This window comes from Corythoichthys intestinalis, chromosome 11, assembly GCF_030265065.1.
Source record: "Corythoichthys intestinalis isolate RoL2023-P3 chromosome 11, ASM3026506v1, whole genome shotgun sequence".
Classification (NCBI taxonomy): domain Eukaryota; kingdom Metazoa; phylum Chordata; class Actinopteri; order Syngnathiformes; family Syngnathidae; genus Corythoichthys; species Corythoichthys intestinalis.
In genome coordinates, this window is record NC_080405.1 from 44208328 (window position 1) to 44222645 (window position 14318).

Consider the following 14318-nt stretch of genomic DNA (forward strand, 5'->3'; position numbering starts at 1 on the left):
TAGTCTGAGCACTAACAGGCTGACCCCCCACCTCTTCAATCTCTGCAGCAATGCTGACAGCACTCCTGTAACGAGTCACATGACATTTAGGAGGGAAAATGACAAGCAGTACTCAGTTTTTCAAAGGGGTGTACTGACTTTTGTTGCCAGGGGTTTAGATATTAGCGGTTATATTTTGAGTTATTCTAAGGGAAAATAAATGAACTCTACTATATAAGCTGCACACAGACTACTTTTCATTGTGTCAAAGTGTCATTTTGTCAGTGTTGTCCCATGAAAAGATATAAATATCTGCAGAAATGCGAGGGGTGTGCTCACTTTTGTGATACACTGTATATATGAACATTTCCTGCTCATTTTAATTTGCAAATTTTCCCCCCATTTAAAAATTAATGGTTACATATATGACAGAATGGGACATACCACTTGCTCACACTATCACGAAGAAAGATGACTTATTTAAATCATAACTGAAATGAAATCGACCTTGAAAATTTTCAAGTTGCCCATTTTCATCACTTAGCATTTTTATTGTGAAGATTGCATTTAGAAAAATTGGGGATATGTTGTCCCATGAAAAGATATACTTAAATATCTGCAGACATGCGAGGGGTGTACTCACTTTTGTGATACACTGTACTAGTGATGCAATGATTAATCGATTAACTCGAGTATTCGATTAGAAAAAAAATATTCGAATTACATGTGGCTGCTTCGAGTATTCGTTTAATTAAAGTGGCATTGTAATGGTTCATTATGAAAGTGTTTGCGTTTAGTTTTATTGATTTGGGTGGATACACTGCCCTCTAGTCTGCCTCATTTTACATTGCTGAATCCAGCTGCTCCCTGTTAAGACCAACATAAGCTATTTTTTTGTTTGAGCTGTTTTTTTTTACAATGCATTCGTAATTAATTTATAGGTATATTTAGCTTTTTTTGTGGGAATATGTATCCGAACAATTTGTTAAGAACATTGTAAAAGGAAAAAAAAAATTTTTTTTAAAGTTAGCATTTTATAGCATTTAAGCTAGCGGACTTTACCTATGTAAGTCAGCCAATTGTTCTTTTGTTGTTCATAGATCCTCATTTTTTAAATTATTTTATGCCGTTTGAGGCCCAGATCAGGTATTTTGATTTTTCATGGTCCCTATCCGATTACTCGATTATTCGAACTAACTAGTTAATCGAGTAATCGACTACTAAAATAATCGATAGCTGCAGCCCTACACTGTACATTACATCAAAAAGTAAAAGACCATATATGTATTGCAAAACGTTACATGCAACGTAAAAGGTATTCCTTTTCTCTTGGAAATTACAATAAAATAAATTAGACCCATCTCGTAGTTCCTGTGCTTTGGATTTATGGGCATATCACAAATGGCTTTTTAAAAGTTGAAGGTGCTAGCTTCTCACTGCTGCTGCTTGCTTTGGTTGCTATGTTGATGTGTTTTGGTCAAGTGAGGCCTTCGTCCATACAACGCAAATCACACGCAAAACCAGGAAGTGGTTCCATCCAAAGACTGTAGCTTCTGTGACACTCTAGGCCTTGAAACGATCTTAAATTGAGCATCGGTAATTCAACTCAACGGGGTAGTCATGTGGAAAGCATCTGCACCTTCCCACAGTGTGACACTCAGGGAGAGCGTATTTACAGTACACAAGTAATCCCTTATCAAAGGCATGAGTGCCATTTCTATCCTAGTTCAAGCCACTCTGTCCACAGACAAAGGGGGGGTGGGTCAAAGGGCAGGGCTTAGGAAGTGCTAACAATGGTGCGGTTTTATTTGGACAGTGGGAACAGGCAGCTATACGTTTATGAGGAGGCCAACAGGAATACTGGACGCCGTATTTCACGGGAATGTAGGTCACAACCAGTGCATTAAGGCCCGCATATAGCAGTAATTACAGGAGGCTCGGCAAAATGCATTACCTGATCTCACTCTTAATCACATGGTGAGCGCGTAGTATTTTATAAGTTATTTGATGCATGTCATGAGGTTAGAATTGACATGATAGACTGTACGATGCATGTATAAAATTAAATATACTGTTATATGCTGTATGGATACCGGTTCACCGAGTCAATTTTTTCTAATACGAGTTTAGTTGTTCAGATTTGGGCACATTCATATTTGTCATATCTGTCCTATTTGCATTCAGTATGCACATTATACAGTCCACCACTGTTATCTTCTTTTATAAGTAGATTTTATCATCTCTTTTATTTGGCCTAATAAAAAGAAGCAAGGCATGTCTACCTAAAGCTGTGTCCAGAACGGTGTTACTAGTATTAATTGGTATGTACAGGATGTTTTCCGTTCCTATGCTGGCGATGTAACCCGCATTTCTGCGTAAATCATAAGTAACCCTTTAAAAAAATAACTATCTAAAAAGTCAAAAACTATTTCGTTTTGTTTAAAGATGGAGGATACACAGCCCTCTGGTAGAAGTGTTGGGTGTGGCTGGAGTTTCGCCTTGGCTTCTCTGACTGAGTAGAAGACTCGTCTGACATGGATATAGGACAGCTGCCCTCTCGTTTGGCCCACATAAGGCTGTAAGTTGTTTCAGCCAATATATGTTTGTTTATGCATTTGTAATTATGTTTAGAGTTATAGTTTTTGGAGTTATGTGTGAGGGATTTGCTATGAAAATTGTAAATACGTTAGCATTCGTAGCATTTAAGTTAGCTGACTTTTGCTAGGCAAATTGGGATAATTTAATCGACTAAATTTACATTTTGATCAGATGAGATGGACATTTTAAACACCAATTGTTTTGTGTCGTGTTTTTTTTTTTTTTGTTAAAATGTCTATTGTTTTGAACATAAATGTACATATGTGTGCTACAGCTTTACAAATTGTCAAAAGTGAAGGAAGGAAAACGCTTCAAAAACCACAATTGCCTTATTTGCTGTCTGTCAATCTGAACAATTTCACGTTTAGTGAGGACAGAACACGTCAAGGTAAAAAAGTTAAAAATAAGATACTGTGTGGTACAATAAGGTACTGTTTATGCAGCTTAAAAAGAAACATACAAAAAAAAATGACAGGAGACAATGGTTGACGAGACTCCTGTGTCGTAAAGTCGAAATTACGTAAATTGAGTCCTTCGTAACCCAGAGACTACCTGTACTAAAAATTGGTTAATAAGTGATCCCTCATATCAAGATGTCTTGACTATGTATGTAAAAACATCATTGTCTTCCATATACATACCATCATCTGCATCACTGGCACTGACAGTAACAATGCTGGATCCAGGGGAAAGGCTCTCTGAAATCGATGCACTGTACGCAGTGGTGTTAAATGCCGGCACGTTGTCGTTGACATCCAGGACGTTGAAATACACACGGACTGTGCTGGCCTGCCCCCCGCCGTCCAGCGCTTTTGCGGTAAGGATGTAATACTGTTGAGTTTCATAGTCCAGCATCCGTGTCACATTGAAAACTCCAGTGACCGGGTTCAGCAGGAAGGTGTCATCCTCGTCATCGTCCTCCAGTGAGTACGTGACCTCACCGTTCACCCCTGAGTCAGAGTCGCTGGCCAGGATCGCCGCCACAATGGAGCCTGTGATATAGTCATTGACACAAATAAAAAATCCTTGAAGGATTCGGTTTTCACTTCCAATGCAATTAAACAAAATCTCAGCAGGGAGTTATCACTACAAGGTTATCTATGAATACGGATGACTAATTCGTGGCTGAAAAGCCCATTCTTAATTTTAAAAGAATAACTTTTCAAATAAATTGCCTAGAAAGACTGCCAGTCATTCATGACATTGATGAATACAAAAATATATAATGGTACATTTTTGTTTGCTGAATACTATGAAGATAGAAAGTGGCTTTGACTTTGGTGTGGTTGTGGTTGAGCTAACACAAGCATAACCATAGAGTAAAGAACTAGCCTTTGGTGCTGCTAGGGCTTTCACTTTTTTTTTTTTTTTTTTTTTTTTTAAATACCACTGAGTCTTGAAAAAGGACTCTTGATCAAGAATCAAGCCTGCGACCTTCAGTTTGATGACAATCATCTTTGCATTTACGCAACATCAGGGGAATATTCAGGGTATATTATTCGCTTAAGGATACTTTGTCATACGAGAATGAATGATCAACCATAGACTTCATAACCTATTGACATGACACGGGATCCATTGTTTTTCAAAAACTTCAAATTCAAATATTTACCAAACCAAAGCTGCTACCGACCTAAAACCAAAACAGGCACCTACCTTAGCCATATATGAGTCTATATGAGCAGTGGCATCAAAAAATTCGAAGTCGTTCCCTCATAAAATCCCGATTAATGATTTTCTATATAAGTATAACATAACTTAAAATGGCTATAAAAGTCTCAGATTTTACACTAGATGCACCAAAATCTCCAAATGCAGAGATAATCACCTATATATTCAGGATCAATAGCAATATTTAACATATCATATAAGTTTTTGACCAAAATAGCAACTTAATTTTTTTAATTTACTGCAAGTTAAATATGTAAATAGATAATGAATAAAGTCCATATACAATCACAACTTATTATAGAATAGAATATCCCTGTATTATCTTTATACACTATATACTGTTAGCGAATGAGGCTAGCGGCCGCCTGGCGTAAACAGAGCTTCTCTGGTGAAAATTCTTGTGAATAAACGCTTAAATCCCCGAATTCTTCATACATATGGACATAAAACAGTCTCGATTCATGGTTAAAAGCAAAGAAACTGTACAGTTAGCGTTTGGTTTACGTATATTGAAGAAGTACCATGCTACTATGTTAGCAAATGAGGCTAGCGGCCGCCTGGCGTAACAGGTTTTCTGGCAAAAATTATTGTGAATAAATGCTTAAATCCTCGAATTCTTCATAGATATGGACATAAAACGGTCTCGATTCTTGGTTAAAAGCAAAGAAACCGTACAGTTAGCGTTTATTATACGTTTATTGACAAAGTACCATGCTACTATGTTAGCGAATCAGGCTAGCGACTGCCTGGCATAAAAGGAGCTTTTCTGGCGAAAATTCTTGTGAATAAATGCTCAAATCCCCAAATTCTTCATAGATATGGACGTAAAACGGTCTTGATTCTTGGTTAAAAGCAAAGAAACCGTACAGTTAGTGTTTATTTTACGTACATAGACAAAGTACCATGCTACTATGTTAGCGAATAAGGCTAGTGGCCGCCTGGCGTAAAAGGAGCTTTTCTGGTGAAAATTCTTGTGAATAAATACTTATATCCCCAAATTCTTAATATATATGGATGTAAAGCAGTCTCAATTCTTGGTTAAAAGCAAAGAAACCATACAGTTACCATTTATTTGACGTATATTGATGAAGTACCATGCTACTATGTTAGCGAATGAGGCTAGCGGCCGCCTGGCGTAAAAGGAGGTTTTCTGGCGAAAATTATTGTGAATAAATGCTTAAATCCCCGAAATCTTCATAGATATGGATGTAAAACAGTTTCAATTCTTGATTAGGGTTTATTGCCAACTATGAGGTTAGTCAGTTACGAAAATTAGCCGCCTCCATGTTTAGACAAAGAAGAAAATTCCTGCGAATAAATGCTTCAATCACGCATGCATGGTACGAAGTATATTCACATTTACCTTGAATCTTCGAACAAATCACTCCTGAAACAATCCTCCTGTATGTATGCGGTACAGCTTTTGTAGTTAAATCCAATTGTAAGTAAATTCAAGCTTAAATCCGAGATGAGTCTGTGCCGTCTTCGGCTATTACTAAATGAAGCTCAGCCCCCTCACATAATGCGTGACACAAAGAATGACGAAGTGTCAGGTCAATAGATTTTTGAAGTCTATGGATCAACCCTACAACCTTCAGTTAGGAGATGCCCCTCTTCAGTACTATTTATCTACAAAACGCACAGCATCAGAGGCAACTGGGGGTCTGGAACTACAAAGGATCAGCCTTCAATTGGAAGACAACCACTCTACAATTCCTCGCCACCACATACTCAAAGTGAAAGAAAATCCCTACCTGAAGCCATATCTTCGGGGATGTCAAATGAGTACATTGGCCGCGAGAATTTGGGCGTGTGGTCATTGACGTCCTCGACAGTAATGTTGAGCCTCATGTCCGAGGACTGCTTCCCGTCGTCGGCGCGCACCAGCAGAGAGTAACTGGAGCGGCGTTCCCGGTCCAGTTTCTTGGTAGCGATGAGGTCGCCGGACTCGGGATCGATCCGGAAACTGTCGTCCGCTCCGCTGATGATGGTGTAAGTCACCAGAGCGTTTGGGCCCTTAAGGTAAAGAAATAATTGATTAGGTTGCAGTTGTTATTTTCTATCATTTATCCTGGTCAACATCATCAGTGACTGTGAGTGTAAGGTAGACCGCAACCTGCATTGTTATAGAGCAAAAACAATGGATGTTACTTAGGCTAGATTCAGACTGCAGGTCTTAATGCACCGATCTGATTTTTTGGCATCCTCGTTCAGACTGCTTTTGAATGAATGAATGAATGAATGAATGAATGAATGAATGAATTGTCATTGTCATCATCATCAAAATCAATGACAGTTTCAGAATGTGGAATTTTACCCGAAGGAAAGACGAAGACAGACAAGGAAGACGGGAAAAGCAGATGCTTATCGAAACCCGTCACCCAACAGCCAGGGACAGGCTTGTCCATTGAGCCCGATAAAGTATTACACATGCTCACTAATTCAAAGTCCGACACTGCGCTGAGCAAACTGACCCGCAAGCGCAGAAGCGTCAAAACAAATGACTACATATGCTGGCTCTACGTCATTATAGCGTGATCATATCTTGATTTCCAAAAAGCGGACACAAATAACAGACATGAATAACCCCTGTTTAGTCTGACATTCAAAGTCTATATGTATTGATTAAACGCATGCACTGACTGTATGTGTACCCACAGTGCATGCGTGCATGACGCACACGCATACGGTCAATTTGCCCCAACTCTCGGCCATGTAGGCAATATTGAAATATTGCTCATTTGGCGCCCAGAAAAAAAAACGAGCATTCACAGGTTTATCCTATTTTTCCCCGATTTAGTTTTTTTAATGACTGTTGTCAAGCCCACCTCTTCCCTAAAAGCCGAGTTCAAGCTAGGCGCTAACGCTAATCTCTACGCTACGGCTCTCTCGCTCTTTGCTGACGCAATTGCTGAATGAACTCTGATTTGGGAGACTTGACAGTTCATACTGCAGCAACATTCTGGAAAAATGTGGCCCGGATCGGATTTGAACCACATACGGAAGTGACTTGGATCGGATTTGAAATGGTCCACTTTTATGCGACCTGTCCTGTTCAGACCGTCAGGTTATGCCTTAATAGAGTCAGAAAAGCACAAAAAAATTGGATTTGTGCATTAAGACTTGCTGTATGAACCTACCCTTAGAGCATCCTCAAGACTCGAATGATAAATGTTTATCTTGGCTTTCTCAGCGTTGAACTTGTTGAAGTTTTGAGGCCACTTAGAGGGTCACCATTTCAGCTGATAGATTGATTGGCGATCAAAGGGTGTGTATCTAGCAGGAAATCAGATTATTTTGGCACTAATGTGCAGATCAATGTGCGACCGTTGACTGACTTCCATGGAATCATGGATAGCACCAGGCTATGACAGATATACAGTGGGGCAAAAAAAGTATTTAGTCAACAACCAATTGTACAATTTCTCCTACTTGAAAAGATTAGAGAGGCCTGTAATTGTCAACATGGGTAAACCTCAACCGTGAGAGACAGAATGTGAAAAGAAAAAACAGAAAATCACATTGTTTGATAAAAAAAAAAAAAATTCCAAATTAGAGTGGAAAATAAGTATTTGGTCAAAGAGGGCTAACTTCTTCTAACGAGGTCTAACGAGGCTCCACTCGTTACCTGTATTAATGGCACTTGTTTTATTTTATTATCGGTATAAAATACACCTGTCCACAACCTCAGTCGGTCACACTCCAAACTCCACTATGGCCAAGACCAAAGAGCTGTCGAAGGACACCAGAGACAAAATTGTAGACCTGCACCAGGCTGGGAAGACTGAATCTGCAATAAGTAAAATGCTTGGTATAAATAAATCAACTGTGGGAGCAATTATTAGAAAATGGAAGAGAAGACCACTGATAATGTCCTTCGATCTGGGACACCATGTAAGATCTCATCCCGTGGCGTCAAAATGATAACAAGAACGGTGAGCAAAAATCCCAGAACCACACAGGGGGACCTAGTGAATGACCTACAAAGAGCTGGGACCACAGTAACAAAGGCTACTATCAGTAACACACTGCGCCGCCAGGGACTCAACTCCTGCACTGCCAGATGTGTCCCCCTGCTAAAGAAAGTACACGTCCAGGCCCGTCTGCGGTTTGCTAGAGGGCATTTGAATGATCCAGAAGAGGGCTGGGAGAATGTCTTATGGTCAGATGAAACCAAAATAGAACTTTTTGGTAGAAACACAGGTTCTCGTGTTTGGAGGAGAAAGAAAACTGAATTGCATCCGAAGAACACCATACCCACTGTGAAGCATGGGGGTGGAAACATCATGCTTTGGGGCTGTTTTTCTGCAAAGGGACCAGGACGACTGATCTGTGTAAAGGAAAGAATGAATGGGGCCATATATCGAGAGATTTTGATTGGAAATCTTCCATCAGCAAGGGCATTGAAGATGAGACGTGGCTGGGTCTTTCAGCATGACAATGATCCCACACACAGCCAGGACAACAAAGGAGTGGCTTCGTAAGAAGCATTTCAAGGTCCTGGAGTGGCCTAGCCAGTCTCCAGATCTCAACCCCATAGAAAATCTGTGGAGGGAGTTGAAAGTCCGTGTTGCCCAACCACAGCCCCAAAACATCACTGCTCTAGAGGAGATCTCCATGGAAAAATGGGCCAAAATACCAGCAACAGTGTGTCAAAAGCTTGTGAAGAGTTACAGAAAACCTTTGGCCCCCATTATTGCCAACAAAGTGTACATAACAAAGTATTGGGATGAACTTTTGGTATTGACCAAATACTTATTTTCCACCATGATTTGCAAATAAATTCTTTAAAAATCAAACAATGTGATTTTTTTTTTCTTCACATTCTGTCTCTCATGGTTGAGGTTTACCCATGTTGACAATTACAGGCCTCTCTAATATTTTCAAGTTGGAGAACTTGCACAATTAGTGGTTGACTAAATACTTATTTGCCCCACTGTACGCCACTTTATACAGTTTAAACCACAGCAAAATCCATGCTTTCAGAAAGAATTTCCATGTTTAAAGGTTCACCGAGTTCCTCTCATCAAGCAGCTAATACGTCCTCTGCTACAAGCCGCATAGCATGTGACAGCCACTATCACAGCTGTGGCAAGAGGCTTTGGAATCGGGGAGCAGGCCCTGAATGTGATATGATGTGTGAAAGGGCCCAATGACAGAAGCTTGACGTTCAGGTTTGTGCAGGCAACAATAGGCGATCAGACAACTGTCTCGTTTTGAGGTTTTTATGCATTAAATAATAAAAAAAAAAAAAAACATCAAAAAGCGTCTTCCATTCAGCAGAATGAGGCGAGGGTTCTTATTACAGCTGCTTAAAAGCCAAGTGAGAAGGTTCTCTTTCAGTTGTATCTGGGGACGTTTGCGGGTTGCTTTTTGATCCTGCCTGGACAATGGGAAGGCTTATGTTGAGATGCGTGTATTAGCATATTTACTGGCTGTTGCCTGATGGCAATTGGATTCACATGACATGGTGGCTTTAGCGACTTTTTTCTGTATGTACGTACACCAGTGGGTGTCAGTATAGGAGAGCAGAAGTAGATAAGCTCATCCAAGGAGAGGCTGCCCTTTGACATAAAAATAAACCCTAAAAGTCATACAAGACTTCAAACATGTCAGCCAGTCTTCCAAGTTATAACAGTCAGTCACAACTCATGACAAATTCTTATTTCAAATATTTCTTGAATGCTTGACCTTTTGTCATTGCATTACCAGACCCCCCTTCTAAGGTCCAGGTGCAGTAAAACCAAAAAGTAAGAAGGCAGCCGGCGTGAGGCTGAACTCATCTAAAAACCCCGCTGTCATCAATCAGTGAATCTCGCTCTGGCAATCCCATCAGCCACCTGGGCTACAGTCTGGAAACCAACGCCGGTCGGTTCGCCAATTAAATTTTGCAGCAGGCGGGCATTTTTGTGAAAACTACGCCTTGAAAAATGGGAATCAATTCTTCTTGATAATGTTTTGGCAAAGTATGTGATTAAGATCTGACACACTAACAGCAGTTTTATTCGTGACCTTGTCTCAAGCCTACTTTACAGCCCTCAATAGACACATCATTGAGATGGGGTGTATGAGGGGGGTTAACCAATTAAACAGCAGCCTTCCAGGAGGAGCAAAAGTAAACTCATTTAGCAGACCGAAGGCCTCAGGACAAACTCGGCAACGGAGACGTTTGAAAAACTATGTGCTGACACCCGTCACCTGTTTCTATTTGACGAGGTGGCTATCCAGGAAAAAAGAGGTAGCCGCAGCTTCGACTTGAATTGGTTTCCAGGCCTTCTGTAATTTAGCCAAGATGGCAGCGCTGTAGATGTGTCGGGGAAGGCAAAGGACAAAACGCATTTGGGATCATTGACGGGGGACATGGTGGGGTTCGGATAATGAATTTAGGTCTTTGTTGTTTTTTTTTTAACCGGGTACGGTTTTAAAATGTTTGGATACATTTTCAAAAAATGTTACATTTCTGCAACAGTTAGATAGGGATCCAACTAAGCATGTGCCGATAACCGATTTTAAGGTATACCGTGGTAGGAAAACGTCACGGTTTCAAAACAGCAAAGAATTTCCGTCATATCATCCAGAACGTATTAGCTACTTTTTATGTAGCATAAATGCTGGGAGAAATCCCTCGCTTGCAGCTGCAAGGCCTAACCCTCCCCCACCGATTGTTGTCAGTGTCAGTGAGTCAGCTGTGCTACACGATGGCTGGAGGAGGTGAAACTCCTGAACTTTTTCCCCCCATTGAAGTAAACGAAATCGCTGGTATGGGAATACTTTGGCTATATAAAAGACGGCCGTGGCTACACTATCATGAACGTTTCCCACCAGCTACGCAAGTTAACTCCAGCATGTTTAGTGTGTCTAGTCGTGGTAAAACAAGGTAACTGTCTGTGCTGAGAAAGAGTGTGTGTATAATGTAAACATGGTACGAGTCACACACACGTTTTATGGAAGATAATTAAATTATTTTTGTTCTGATGATAATAATGTTAAGCTATGGCTGTGGGTTTATGCTTACCTAAAGGACTGCATTTATTTAGATTTTATTCAGATTTTTTTTAAATCATTATTATTTTAGCTTAACATTATACTTATGTTCCATTCTGGTAATATGTTTTGAAAAATAAAAATCCTGTGCAATGGAATTTTTTTTTTTTTTTTAAACACATTTTTGAGCTGTAATTGTAATAGTGTGATGCCGCGAAACCGTGATACTTTTGCGTAAAGTTACCATACTGTCAGAATGTCATACCGTCACATGCCTAGATCCAACTGATCAATTAAGGTTGGAATTCGGACTTTCAGTGCACTTCTTCATTTTCGTAAATGCCAGATTTACGAGTCTTGGTATACTGATGGCCGATAACCCTTACTACTCATCTTCATTGACGACTTCCTGGCACTAATGCAATAGTTGAGGCACACTTCCTTGGGCAGAAATCAAGAAAAGCTATAACAAGTATCAATGAGCAAACCAGCTGCAGTCCTTTTTCATGCCTTCACATCAGTTAAAAGAAGGCTTTATAAGATCGTAGTAGGTAACGTTCATTTCAACTCTCAATATTGAGAAACCCCTCTCGGAGCACCTGTTGTTGCAATTTATCCTAATTAAAAATGCAAAAGTGAAATTTTCCATGAGAGTTAGGCAATCTAATAAAACACATCAGGCAAATGAGGTGACAAAGGTTTTCAAAAGATCTTTAACCTCTATTGGTTCTGGTCCACTGATTGAAATTCAACTCTTTTGGGGTGAAAACAGGCCCAGACAGACATAATTTTACAACACGGTAAGGTCTGGAATATGATGTCTGCATTCAGGCTGTCAGCTGGTCAACAGCTTGGCCTCAAAGGGGAATCTTCCGATCTCTTCCCGGTGTCGGCGCAACTTGGGTTTCCTGTGTGAGGATGTGGGCAAAGAACTTGGCTGTAGTATAACTCTAACATCTTAGCAACCTTTTTTGCAAAACCGGTATACATACGCTTTCTTTTTCAATTCAGCTCTTAAAAATGGGATTTTTTTCACTAATGATGAAAATAGCTCGTGGCTCATGCCTCAGACTGCCATCCCATTAAATCCGCATAAGGAAAAAGTGAGTATAATTTCAATTCCATATGCCTTTCGAGATGAAAGACCAAATAATGTCCCAAAAATCCAGCATTTCCCCCAACACTTGAACCTGCCTGGGGCACTGAGATTTACAGTCAATATGTAGACTGACAAAAAAAAAAGAATGCCCATAAGTGTGACTTAATGACTTTTCTCACACGACGCGGGGGCGAGGCCAACAGCTGTGCATTCAAAGTTGTGTGGCCTCATCATTTAAACTTGAGACCATTTTGCCTCTTTGTGATCTCAAAAGTCTGACTTTTGCCCCTGGATTTAATGTTCCCAGTGTGACTAAGCAGGTAACGACGGGAAACCTGTCCCTCATTGAAGGGGTAGACCTATGATGTCATCCAAAAAAATTCGATTCTCTTCTTGAGACGCCCAGTGGCATGAGAGAAACAACACATACAGTGGGGCAAATAAGTATTTAGTCAACCACCAATTGTGCAAGTTCTCCTACTTGAAAAGATTAGAGAGGCCTGTAATTGTCAACATGGGTAAACCTCAACCATGTGAGACAGAATGTGGAAAAAAAAAACAGAAAATCACATTGTTTGATTTTTAAAGAATTCATTTCCAAATTAGAGTGGAAAATAAGTATTTGGTCACCAACAAACAAGCAAGATTTATGTCTGTCAAAGAGGGCTAACTTCTTCTAACGAGGTCTAACGAGGCTCCACTCGTTACCTTTATTAATGGCACCTGTTTTAAGTCATTTTCAGTATAAAAGACACCTGCTCACAACCTCAGTCAGTCACACTCCAAACTCCACTATGGCCAAGACCAAAGACCTGTTGAAGGACACCAGACACAAAATTGTACACCTGCACCAGATTGGAAAGACTGAATCTGCAATAGGTAAAACGCTTAGTGTAAAGAAATCAACTGTGGGAGCAATTATTAGAAAATGGAAGACCACTGATAATCTCCCTCGATCTCTGGCTCTATGCAAGATCTCACCCCGTGACGTGAAAATGATAACAAGAATGGTGAGCAAAAATCCTAGAACTGCACAGGGGGACCTAGTGAATGACCAACAGAGAGCTGGGACCACAGTAACAAAGGCTACTATCAGTAACAGAATGCGCCGCCAGGGACTCAAATCCTGCCAGACGTGTCCCCTTGCTGAAGCCAGTACACGTCCAGGCCCGTCTGCGGTTCGCTAGAGAGCATTTGGATGATCCAGAAGAGGACTGGGAGAATGTGTTATGGTCAGATGAAGCCAAAATAGAACTTTTTGGTAGAAACACAGGTTCTCGTGTTTAGAGGAGAAAGAATACTGAATTGCATCTGAAGAACACCATACCCACTGTGATGCATGGGGGTGGAAACTTTTGGGCTGTTTTCCTGCAAAGGGACCAGGACAACTGATGTGTGTAAAGGAATGAATGAATGGGGCCATGTATCGAGAGATTTTGAGTGAAAATCTCCTTCCATCAGCAAGGGCGTTGAAGATGAGACATGGATGGGTCTTCTAGCATGACATTGAGCCCAAACACACAGCCAGGGCAACAAAGGAGTGGCTTCGTAAGAACCTATTCAAGGTCCTGGAGTGGCCTAGCCGGTCTCCAGATCTCAACCCCATAGAAAATCTGTGGAGGGAGTTGAAAGTCCGTGTTGCCCAACAGCAGCCCCAAAACATCACTGCTCTAGAGAAGATCTGCATGGAGGAATGGGCCAAAATACCAGCAACAGTGTGTGAAAAGCTTGTGAAGAGTTACAGAAAATGTTTGGCCTCCGTTATTGCCAACTAAGGGTACATAACAAAGTACTGAGATGAACTTTTGGTATCGACCAAATACTTCTTTTCCACCATGATTTGCAAATACATTCTTTAAAAATCAAAAAATGTGATTTTCTGGGGTTTTTTCCACATTATGTCTCTCATGGTTGAGGTTTACCCATGTTGTCAATTACAGGCCTCTGTAATATTTTCAAGTGGGAGAACTTGCACAGTTAGTGGTTG

The 14318-nt window shown here is 40.5% G+C and overlaps 1 protein-coding gene across 1 annotated transcript in view; it reads right to left on the reverse strand.

The window, feature by feature from the left end:
• fat4 (FAT atypical cadherin 4) overlaps positions 1 to 14318 on the reverse strand; it is a 228135-nt gene that overhangs the window by 88764 nt on the left and 125053 nt on the right. The window contains exons 3-4 of the mRNA XM_057849592.1: positions 6003 to 6264; positions 3219 to 3569 (exon numbers count right to left, since the gene is read on the reverse strand). Coding sequence (XP_057705575.1) covers positions 3219 to 3569; positions 6003 to 6264 — 613 coding nt within the window. The remainder of the gene's footprint in view (positions 1 to 3218; positions 3570 to 6002; positions 6265 to 14318) is intronic.